The following is a 12622-nucleotide window of genomic DNA, read 5'->3' as shown; positions in this document are numbered from 1 at the left end:
AATTTACCATTCTCATTTTGTTTTTGTGCAAAAAGTCACTCGACAAGTTTGATCCACAAGTGTGCAAACTATAGGTCCAAAAATCTTTCGTTTAACAAACGAATCTAATTTTGCTTCTATTGCATCTTTTCCTTTTGACCAATCATTTCTTTTGTCGACAAACTTCAATAACCATTGGTTTTTGATCTTCATTGTCACTCATCACATTCATCTGTATATTAAATGCAAAAGCATCATCAATGTTAACTACACTTTAGTTCCATATTATCTTATTCATCACATAATTCAGATCACAATTTTCAATAATTATGTCAAATAAATTTTTTAGAATTTTTAGTTTTTCGATTAGGTCATCTTACCTTTTAAATCATTTTCTCATTTAAAAATTTTTATCTTTGGAACCAATAGACCTACCACTCTTCTTACAAATATATAAGTAAATGTAGCAAATTATTAATTCATTACAAATAATAATTAGTTATTATATTATTTTGTAATGAAATTTTATTTTATTTTTATCTTTATGTGACTTCTTATATTATGATTTCATTCCTTGACTCTCCTTATTTTTTTACTATTATAAAGTTTTTTTTTGTAGAAAAAATTTCATTCTTTAAATCTCATAACTATGTATACTAATATTTTTATATAGACTATGTGTACTAATATTTTAGTATGTTGTTAGAAAGTTTTTCTGTTTTACTTTTTAGTATTTTTTTTAATGAGAAACTAAAACTTTTGCTTGAATTATATGATTAGACCTAATTTATAGAAATAAGATACTATAAGAATAGAATATTCTGTATATAAAAATATATGAATGAGAAATCATAGAATAAATCATATTTTCCAATTTGTTACCAGAACTTCGTATATTTTTTTCATTCCATAAATTATTGGATTTCTTATAGTTCAATATAAAACTAACTTTAACATAAGTATCATTTTAAATGAATTCAACCATGATGAATTCTCACAAATAAATGAAGATGCACATTGGAAAGGGAAAAATTGTCCCATATCCTTGGAAAGTGAAGCCTCAAGAAAAGAAAATGAGAGATAATCGTATGCTGAAAATCATGAAGGATATCTTTCACAATCCACAAACCAAACAATTTTTCACAAGAACTTGAGGATGTCGAGATCGAAGGTTTGCTTGTTTGATGCCTGATAATATATCACACCAGTTGTATCCTCAAGAACCTAATATAATAAAAAAAAATTGCCTAACAGTGTCACTATATATTCGTAAGCCTACTTATGATTCTAACCTCACCATACCCTATCAGTAACTACATTTGTAACTAAAATTTGTCTAACTCAAATATTACATTTATAAGTCAATTATCTACTATATTTATTTCTAAGTAAACTTTAGTTGACTCCTCGTGAGAATTGATAGATTGTCTAGTTGGAAAGAACCAGCTTATGATAGTATAAAGCATGTGAAGGTTGTTAGTTTTTCATCAAAGAATAACTTGATAAAGAACACTTTGGAATTGCCAAATATTGATCTGAAAACCAGTTTGCAGATATTCTGACTGAAAAGCCAAATTTTTGAAAGATTATTAGACAAGTTGAAAATGTACTACGTCCATTTACCAACTTGAGAGAAAAAAAGCGGAAATGAAAATATTTATTAGCTAAATTATATATTTTTATAGTGGTACAAAATATTGTATAATCAGTATCGGTATACAAAAATATAAATGAAAATCATATATTTTGTAATTATGGTAAAAACTATAATTAGAAACATACACAACTTCTTTAGTGGAGGATGGCAAGTGTACCAGTCTTTCCTCACCTTGGCAGCTTATCGGTGAAACCTGCCAGTAAATCCCCGTCATTTTGCATCCTTAAATTGTTGCAAAACTGCATTACACCTTTGAAAACAAACAACCATTTTAGATCACTTTAGTGAAACTTTAAAACAATTTTTTCGAAACAGTGACAACTCAAAGAACAGAAACGAAAATAAACTTTAACCATTTTGGCAGACAGATTGTCCATGATGAAAGGGGCAATAACACAAGTAGAAGAAAGAGTCCAATTAAGAAATTTGCACCATAAAAAGAACACGGGTCATGCAGGAGAAATATCAACGAAACAGCTAAAATAATTGTTAATTCAGACAGCTCATAAGTTTTTGTTGTGTTAAAAATCTAAAACTAGAAAAAAAAAAAATTGGATTACCCTACCTTAAGGTTTACCATCTCCTTCTAGGAAAACGTACAACATGATCGATCTCCCCAGTCAAGAGCAACATGCACAAGTTCACAGAAATAGTCTCATCCTTCGATAATAAAGCCCCATTCTCAGGCTTAAAACTTTTCATTTAATAGCACATGAAACAACTGGATCCACATTGCCGCTGCTACAAGACAGACAGCTCTTAACTATACAATACTTACTCTTAATAATTGAAAGGCATAATTTCAAATGGGAAAAGAAAAAGAAATTCTGAAGCTAATGGTCTCCTCACCTTTAAGTGATCATTGTGATTTGAAGTGTTAGTGATGATGAATATGAAGAACAGCACCAATCAACACAAAGAATAAGCATCAATCACTCCATCAGCAGCACTAAATCCAACACAAAATAATGGTAGAAGTGCAGATACTTCTTCTGTTAAAGTTCTCTCCCATTGTCCATGACTCGTGTAGGAATCTACAATTACCTACCAACAGGGTCCTGATAAGAAAGTTCCAGGAAAAAGTATCACACCGTCACACGTGATCAAGCAGAAAAATGTAATCCGAAAGAATCTACACTAATTGATCAATTTATCATCCTTAATTTTACAACAGATTCAACACAATTTTAATTAAGAAAAGAGAGAATCAGTGAAATAGAGAGAAACAAAGGCATAGACACTAGCCTGGTTGTTTGAAAGACAGATAGTTGGCCAAGTAAACTTAAAACCACTCAAATGACATTATTAATATAGAACCATTTTCATGTATCTTTATCATCCTCTTCTTTCCTCATTGAAATCGCCATCACAGCTCTTTTTCTGTTTCTGTAATTCAAATAGTATAGGGGTCAAAATAAAGTACTAAAAGTAGTATGAAAACGGGAAACATGGTAAAGAAAAAGGAACTGTAAGCAAAGAGTATGGAGGAGAATAGATTATTAAAAATGACCACATGCTGATCTCAAGAAGATTCTCCATATGCCACTTGCACTTCAATCTATTGGTGATTGGAAATTCGCCCTCCAATGAGTTGGTGTAGGGTAAATAGAAGTCATGACCATGCTGCAGAAAAATGTGCCTGCTACAATTCCAAAGATCAGACCCATAAAATTTTGTGAACAGTTGGAATCAAAAGAGCTTGACTTAGGTATCTCATGAGTAGGACCTTCTAGCTTGGGATATGAACTCCGCACCAAGCAGGAGATATGCGATGAATGAGAATCATGTTTCTATATCTAAGAAATTGCTTTGCTTGCTACTATAATAAATGGGTACAAAAACACCTTACCAAGCAGAATTAATAGTTATTCCCAATGACAGATTCAGGGAATATATCCTAAAGAGTTAATTAACACCTAGTCCTAGACGACATTGAGCAATATATTAATAAATTTGTCAACAATGCTAACATCTATCACTAGCACACATGCTATCAACAATTCTTCTTGGTTGCATGACCAGTCTTTCGCTTATGACGACTGAAATCAGAAACAAATCTAAATGTTTGTCCACACCCTGGCTCAGCACACACATAAGGACGAGCACCAGTGTGGACTCGAATGTGCTCAGTGCGTGCCCATGCCCACTTGAAACTCATCTTGCACCCTTTCCAAGGGCACTTCAATGGGCGGTCATCTTCATGAACTCGACGATGCTGCACTAGATATTTGTGTGAGAAAAACTTCTTTCCGCATCCTTTCACAGGACAAATGTTTCTCTTATGTTGCAACAGCTCCTGTTTAGACCCAAAACTCATGGTGCACCCCTCTATGTCACATTGATATTCTGATTCCTCATCCTTTGTTTTGGCATGGCCAACTAAAACCTTTGCAGCTGTTGTATTCTTCTCCTTTTCCCTTTTGGTTCTCTTTTCTTTCAATTTTCCTTCTGACTCTTTTTCTAGGACTCTCTTCCTAAGTCGTGTTCGAGGTCCACCATCTTCCTCCTCTTCCACATGTAATGTTAAGTCTTTGGAGTTACCAGATTGATTCTTTGTCTGCCGAGCAGCCCTTGATTTCATTTTAGTATGAGCACCTTGTTTCTGTTTGGCAGGATGGGATGTCTTGTTTCTCGCATGGTGTGGATTAGTTTGTTTCGTTTGTTGAAGAATCTCTGCTTTAGATTGCTTACTTTGAAGAGTTCTTTTGTGCCGCTGATGCAAAATATCATCCATTTGATCATCTGAATCTATATTGTCCTCGTCCATACCTTTAACTTGCTTCCTTTTACGAGTTCTATGCAGTATATGAAAATTATTTTCTGCCAAGTCATTCATAACATCTTTATCATTGTATTTATTTTGCCTGCTCCTTCGAGTACTTCTTTGGGGCTTTTGAAAGTCACCCTTCAACTGGTCATCAGACATTACATCTTCCACCTCGATGAACTTCACTTGCTTATTTTTAGGAATCCTTCTTTGACACTTGAAAGAACGACCCTCCATTTGGTCATCAGATGTAATATTCTCTACTGCAAAGTGCTTGTCTTGCCTGCTTCTCAGATTCCTTTGTTGTTGCTTCTGCCTATGGTGCTTCAGACCATCACCACTTTTAGCAGAAAGTGATCTTTGTCTGCCTTTAGATATCTTCCCTCTCTGCTTCCATAAACAAACCTCCCTTTGGTCATCAGAAATCACGTCTTCTTCAGTAATGTATTTATCATAGTTGCCTTTGGGAATCTTTCCGTGCAGTTCAAGAGAACCAGCACTCAATGAATCGTCTGAAATAGCATCTTGCTCATTGCTAAGCTCCCCCCTCCGCAACCAATCAGAACCATAGTCCATTGTATCATCTGAAAAAACATCACTGTCAATTAATTTAGCTTCATTGGTGTTAGCCCTCCTCCGATGCTGTATACAAGAATCATCATCCAGCAAATCATCAGACATTCCATCATTTTCACTAGATTCTGAATGCTTGGTTATAGGCTTTCTATGAAGTGGCAGAGGAGAATAATCCCCTTCCGAAGCAGTATCATCTCTCTCAATATGCCTGGAGCGCTTACCCCCAATAATCCTCCTTTGATATTTATTGAATTTATCTTCAATGGAGTTATCTGAAAGCGAATCTCTCTCAACAAAGCTTTCTTCCCAGATTCCTCCTTTCTCAACAGATTTTTTCCATTTCTTACCAGATTTTCGAGTTGAGGTATTGCTTTTGTGGTTGCTTTCTGATCTTTGAATTTTCTCATCAGGCAATGGCCACCCATGTAAGCTTGTTTCATCCTCAACATCTTCAGAATCTCTTTTTGCTAAAAGGGGATGGACTTGATTGGACATCCAAACTTTTCCACACCATTTCCCAGCAACTACCTTTTTCTGCTTGTTGGTCCTTCTCTGATAGACCTTGGGCTCTGTAGGCGAGCTTGCTGGAGAGTTTTGACCAAATGCTTTATATATAACAGAATTGTAAGGAATCTGCTTACTGTAAAGTGCTGAACGGCTAAGATTGGCACTATAAAAGAGATTGATTCCCAGCTTTACAGCCCAGTCCCCATTTCCAGGAATAGCTTCCTCACTATCCAGAGCTGATTGGATCCTCTCCTCATCTTCCCTGTTGGCTTGCCTGTATACAGTATTCTTCCACGTATAACCAATCCCCAGTTCTTCTGCCACAAACTTTGCTTCAGCCTCTATCTTTGGATAATCTGTAGAAATAAGCAAAACAAATCATGAAAGATTGGCAAGGAGGGGAAAACGAGTTACAGTGTGCTCTAAACACTGTAAAGACAAGCTCACAAATATGAAAAAAATGCAAATAATGACCGAACATCAATCAGTAGCAATGAGTTCAAACACTATACACCAATTACTATGGATACTAACGGTAGCAAACGTTCACTCAAACCATGAAATAGGTACACTTTGTCCATGTAGAACCATAAACATCAAACTTCATATGTTTTTACATCTTCAAGGATAATGGATCAATCAGACCACTTGAAGTTTGCTTATTAGTATACTTGAACAGACTTATCAACAGGGGGAAAAACTCACATTTATTACCATGCAATCTAAATTGAACAAATATTCCAACAAAGATTCCCAGCTTAATGACCAAGGTGGACTTCAAATAAACAAGGCAGTGATTTTTCCAAAGAACTTGGGCTTGAGATAAAAATGCAGTACAAAATCTGTTCCATTTTTAATAAAAAAAAAAACAAAAACAAAGGGGAGTACTAAATTGTTGAAATATTAGACCTGGATGACATAGGAGCAATATGTGTGCTCCTCCAATTGGACGAAGTTGCTGCTCTGCTTCTACAGCATGCTCTAAACAAAAGATATGCATTCTAGACGAGTCTTCATCAGTGTGAGTATCTTGGGAACAATTCAAGGTGGGATGGGGCACAGCCCTAGTATTTCTAAATGCCACCCCTGAAGTGTTGTCATGATCTTCTGACTTAACAGAGTAGTTTAAAGGAGTCATGATTTGCTCAAGTCTCTTATGCATATAATACTCATAATTGTCTATTCTTCTTGAATGAATATCATCTCCTTTATTAAGTCTAATGACTCTAACCATGGGACTAGTATGGGGATCTTGAAAATGAGAAGGCATACTAGACATCTCCTGAGATCCATTAGAGGCCGAATGGTTTACTGCATTCAATTCATCACCATCAAGTGCAATATCTAATCCCCCCTGATCTTCCTCAGAGTCAGAAGAATTTCCATATGCTGATGCCAATAATGCAAGAGCTGTATTGCCTTTTTCTCTTCCAGAATTTAAAGCCTCCTCAAAATTTTGATCAGCAATCTGTGCATGGTGCTCAACAGATTGAATGGGAACACCATTTGAATCATGTTGGGCATTTTGTTTAGTCCATCCTGCATTGTGGAACAAGTTGTCACTGTTAAGGAAGATTGAAACTAAGAATTCATATACAGAAAAAACATCTTAGAGAAAAAGCAAAAGAGATACAAAACAAAAGGCATCTGGCTGCTTAGAAAGGTAAGTTGCTACGTTTCATATGCACATCATAAAGGCTTTGCATATTCATGCACATTTTTTCTCTCTCATTATGTAAAGAATGCTAAGCACATGGCAGGACCACTCTGTGATTCAGCATTCAAGAGAGAAATGTATAACTAATCAACTCAACGATCTCCCTTGTCTACAAGAACATGCTGGACCCATACCAGACAGGACTAAAGCCAAACAACTTTGCCTTCAGCTAATATGGTACTATCAAAGGAAATATTTGTTCTAAAGAAAAAAAGAAGATGAAGATAATGTTTCAAAAAATAGTTGCAAGAAAAATTCAGTCACACCACAACCAGAAGAAGGGAAACAAAAGAAAATAACAGGAACTTATAGTGGCATAACAAACTCGGTAAAAGAATTGATAATTCCTCTATTTATTGATAACAATGGAAAACATCTCCCACTTTACGTTCTCTCTTCACTCGTAAACTCTTCTACTCAGGTAAAAGAAGGTGAGGAGAAAAAAATCATTAAACCCCAAAAAAATGCACATAATAAAGCTGGATGACTCTAGCTCATGCTAATGCAAAATGTATGATTTGGGTTATACTTCTACAGCAGAAAGTAGTCAGTACAAGCTGTACATGAAGCTCGGCTTTCACATATATTTCCTAATGGGCATATGACACAGAGGAGTGAAAAATACCCAAGGATGTGTATTCATTAATAAATAGAACCTGCCTGTATATGTTCTTGGCTTGGGAATACTTGCATCTTCATGGGCAATTGAAAATTTATTGCTAGTTACTCCAGAACCAACAATCCAATCATTAAAGAAACTACAATCAGCCGACATAAGGTACGTAGCTGCTGGTTCTCTGGGCTGCACAATGGCAACACAGGAAAAGCTTAATATTCCACATGTGACACATGAAAATAGTCTATGATCTGACAATCCATCTCCTTTATCTGTTTCCTTTTTACTGTCTGTTTTTGAACTTGAAGTGTATATGTTCCCATTTGAACTTAATGGCAAAACCCTGTTCCTTTCACACAACGTAACAAACTTCTCTTTTACAGAATAAAAACTTTTTACTTGTTTGATTCCATGATTCCTGTTGAACATAAGGTCATTAGAAATAAAATCTGAGGAATCCATTCCCTCATAATTGTATACATTGAGAGAAAAGTCAGGGTTCACTTTTAGTTGTCGTGATCCAACTCGTAATTTTGAGCAAACAGAAAAGTCAGAAGAGCTACGAGGGAGAAGTACTATAGCAGATCCTTTGCTGAGTGTGTGAAGCAGATCATTGTTCTCTACCACGTCCTGTACAAATAGTTCTTTAATTACAGTTTCTCCTTCACCATTTCTCTTATATTTAAGCCGAGAACTCCGTGGTTCAGCTCTAATGCCTCCAGGGATTCTGTATGAAGATTTCACAAGAAATTACAGGGAGCATATATTACAGCAGTAAAAACTAATGCTTCTAAAATCAGACTGATCATTGAACTAGTCAAGGTTAAATGATTCCATTGTGGTTGAATCCATATCAAGCCGACATTAATAAAAAAATGGTAATAATACATAAAATTATATTGATGAACGATAATATCATAACTTTATAATAACAAAAAATGAAAAGTAAAACATAGCTTTATTGGTTCTTAACATTTAAAGCATATACAAAAGTTCAAATACATTATACTTCCTCCAGTCCTATTTATAAGACTATTTTCAGAAAATTTGTTAGAATAATGCATTAATTATTTATTTCCTAAAATACCCTAATCAATTGACCTGTTTTCCAAAAAAAAATAATTAATAAATATTTGAAATAAGTAGCATAAAATTTTTCTGTCCTTATATGAATTGAGAAAGTAGTCACGGAAATCAAAGTCTCATCCAACAACTTTAGCTTTAACTATATAACTTCAGAACAACAATACAAATTATTGTTTTCAACTAATTTAGCTATTTTTTTAAAAAAAAAGTGCAAATTAGTTGAAATGGTGTTAGAAATTTCAACAATATACATCATTATTTAATAATGATAATAATAATACCTTTATATTCAGAATGAAAAAGAAAATAGGAAACATTTTTCGTCTATCTTTATTCTTTTCAGAAAAAAAAAATACCAATATGGTATTATATTAAGCATTTTACCTTTTAAGCAAAAATGCTAACATGGTATTATATTAAGCGTTGTCATTTGACCGGCTATAAACTGATTTTCCTTCATATTCGCTTTTCATGGTTTATTTGAAGCATTTACCCCGACCAATTCACTGTTTTCTGGCCTAACTGAATGATTTTCAAAACACCAATAAAAACTCATGCTACCAAGGTCACTGAGAATATCATATCTAATGGTCACTATTACTCACTATTAATAACCTAATCAGATATTATACATATATGATGCTGATGCAGATTTTCAGCTAGTGGTACACACAGATACATCTTCATCAAGTTAAGAACATTATTAAAGATAGCATCAATCTACTACATGAAGTCCAGCCCATAAAAAAGAAATAAACAATTCTGCTAAGGTATTTGTATTAGCTCCAATAGGTAATTTGGAAAGACAAACCTAGAACACAAGGCAAGGCCAAGGTCATAAAGCAACTGGAAATGTGACACCATGGGAGGATAGTTAATGGAAGCTCTTCGAATAGCAGCATCCTTAGCAAACCTTAACCATTCAGGCGTGGCAATGTTAGCCGCTTCTCCACAGTTAAACCCTACAAAACACATCCAAATTATTTTAGAAACAGGCAACACAATCATCATTTCCCCAGAAACAGAGAGAGATAGAGAGAGAATATTTAAGGCTGTGGTTCCATTAGCAGATTGTGAAGTATGAATATGAAGAATCTTACCATGACTAAATCCTGTGTGATACGCTCTTGGAAAGGTCACTACAAATTCCCCAGCATTTTGAACCAGCCTGACTCAATTCAGTAGAAAATTAAAGTTAAGATACATACGCAGTCACGAAGTCCTCTATATATAGTCCACTCCTACACAAACACACAATACCTGCAACAGGGAACACCGGCACCAACAAAAACCTCCGGCGACATCACCGTGGTTTTCTCGCCAAGAATAGCAAAAGTTACTGTTGAAGGCACACTAAACAGGTAAGTTAAAACAATAATGCATGACTACGAAAGAATTGAGAACGATACGAACCGAGAGGATTGATCTCGCCGCCATAGCCATGAACTCTGACAACCTCCTCGAATGCCACAGCAGCGTCCTTAGGCACGCCGTACCAAGTCTTGGGAGCGCCGAAATGGAGGTAGTTCAAGCTATGCAAGTCATGATCCTCCACATGCCAAGCGAACCAGCTGAACAACATCGCCACGTAGACCATGGGTGACGTTACGCCGGGAATTTCCTCTTTCATGAACCTAAGAAGCGAGTCACTCCCTCGCGAAACCACCCTCATATTCCACGGGGTGTCACCAACGTAATCGGCATCGCGCAAAGCACGGAGGGGGCTAAACGCGGAGCCAGGGATGTCGTTCGCGTATTCGACAGAAAAGGATTTGTCTAAAGTGGCTTTCCAGTATAGCGTTTCGAGTTCAAGAGGAGAGGGTTTGGGTTTGCTTTTCTTGAGGTAGGTTTTGTGGAAGGCCTTAGCCTTGGCTTCGAATTCCCGAAGAGAGTAGTGATGGCCGCTGTACCAGACGCGGCGGCGCACGGGCTGCGGGCGCCGGGGGCAGAAGCCGATCTGCTGTTGGCGCGTGGTAAAGGTAGGATGGGAGCGCGTGAGGTTGGCAGTTGCTGTTTTCTTGGGAGAAGGGGGAAGCGGGGGAATGATCTTGCAGATTCCGTACTGCGAGGCTTCTTTCTCGATTTTAAAGATATAGGCGATCGGGTTTTGGAACTCGGCCTCGGTTGGACGGTACTCCGGCGCCACCGGCAGCGACTTCAGCCACGGCAGTACTTCCTCCGAAGCCGTCATTCTCGGTATTCCGCTGAGCTCACTGCGTCATTGACTCACTGCTCTGTTCTTTTCTCCAAAAACTCGGTTTGTGTAGATTCCATTTTTTGGACATTTTTTGTATTCCTTTTAGAGAATGAGTTTTTGTGTGGTGGTTTTGGTATGAGTGACTTTTTTTTGAAGTTTTTAATTTGTTGTTAGTATTAGCTGTCTCTGTTTTTTGATGTTGTGAAAGAAAAAAAGTGAGAGCAGGGGAGAGGCAGAGAGAAAGTAAGTGCGTGGGTTTGAAGATTATTTGACCTTGGTGTGAAGTGTTATTTACTGGAAGTGCCACTGCATTTTTTATGAAATAGTGAGTGTCACTTTTCAGTGTCCTTTGCTTCAGGCGCTTGCCTTGGACTTCCTTATGAATTTTCAGGACATAAAAACATAAATGAACAAAGTATTTTTTATTTTTATTTTTAATTCATTTTTATTTTTTACTTTCTTTTTTTTCATTCACCATCTATTTCTTTATTCTGTTTTATTTTCTCAACCAAACAAACCACAAAGTGTAAATGTAGCAGTCGGATCATTAAATAATTAAACAAAAAAAAGTAATGTTTATCATAATTTTGGAAGGAAAATTGAAAAAAAAAATTACTTGAGAGCGAATTTAGATTATTTTAAGAGTGGATTATATATTTGGAAATTACTCTATTAACATTCACTATTTATTTTTAATTAATATTTAAAGTTAATGTAAAAACTATTTATTTCAATGTTTTAGTTAAATAAAATATGAATTTATTTATTATTTATTTATTTTTAACAAAATAATATTAATGAACTTTTTTATTTTGGTTTCATGAGGTAAATTTAATCTTCTGCATTCCATCCATAGTAGGAAAACAAAAATTGCTTATTTCCTTTTGTATAAATTCTTAGTTGACATTTTTAATTATTTAAAAAGAAATAAAATTATTGAATATCACCAACTTTTTAATATTTAAATGTAAAATTATTTTAATGAATATTTTCATATAGATGAATATGAGATTGAATATAATGATTAATAAATTTATAAAATTATTATAATTTATTGAGAACTTTAATTATTAAATAAATTCCCAACTAAAATCTGTCATTTTTAGATTTTATTATATAAATAAAAATTTGTTATTAAATAAGTTAAAAAAATATATATAATAATTGTAACATCCTAAAATATAGCATAAATATATATATAAAAGATTCATCACAGTTAGGGATGGTAAAAAAATCCGCGGGCACGAGTATCCGCGGGTAGAACTGTCAAAACGGGTAACCCGGCTCGACCCGGTCCGGCCCACCACGGGTTGGTCACTTAGTGAGCCGACTCAACCCGGCTCATTTATTAGCGAGCCAGAAAAACTTGAACCCGACCCAACCCACCACGGGTTGATGGGTAAACGGGTTGGCTCACTAGCTCATTTAATTAGATTTTTTTTAAAATAAAAAAAATACAAACTTTCTGTAATTTAAATTTAAACAATTTTCACTCCCAAAAAATTATGTTAAAGACAATT

General features: G+C 35.2%; 1 protein-coding gene across 1 annotated transcript; it reads right to left on the bottom strand.

Moving 5' to 3' along the window:
* Window positions 1–3431: 3431 nt before the first annotated feature.
* Window positions 3432–11476, bottom strand: LOC106768309 (lysine-specific demethylase REF6-like). The gene is made up of 7 exons (XM_014653382.2): window positions 10319–11476; window positions 10166–10244; window positions 10006–10073; window positions 9717–9867; window positions 7864–8546; window positions 6396–7025; window positions 3432–5842 (listed from the first exon to the last, which is right to left on the bottom strand). The coding sequence occupies exons 1-7, from the start codon at window positions 11094–11096 to the stop codon at window positions 3630–3632; spliced, it is 4602 nt and encodes a 1533-aa protein (XP_014508868.1). The 5' UTR covers window positions 11097–11476; the 3' UTR covers window positions 3432–3629.
* Between the last annotated feature and the right edge of the window lie 1146 nt (window positions 11477–12622).

Source organism: Vigna radiata, chromosome 7 (assembly GCF_000741045.1).
Source record: "Vigna radiata var. radiata cultivar VC1973A chromosome 7, Vradiata_ver6, whole genome shotgun sequence".
NCBI classification, from domain to species: Eukaryota; Viridiplantae; Streptophyta; class Magnoliopsida; order Fabales; family Fabaceae; genus Vigna; species Vigna radiata.
This window is presented reverse-complemented; position numbering and strand designations above follow the sequence as displayed.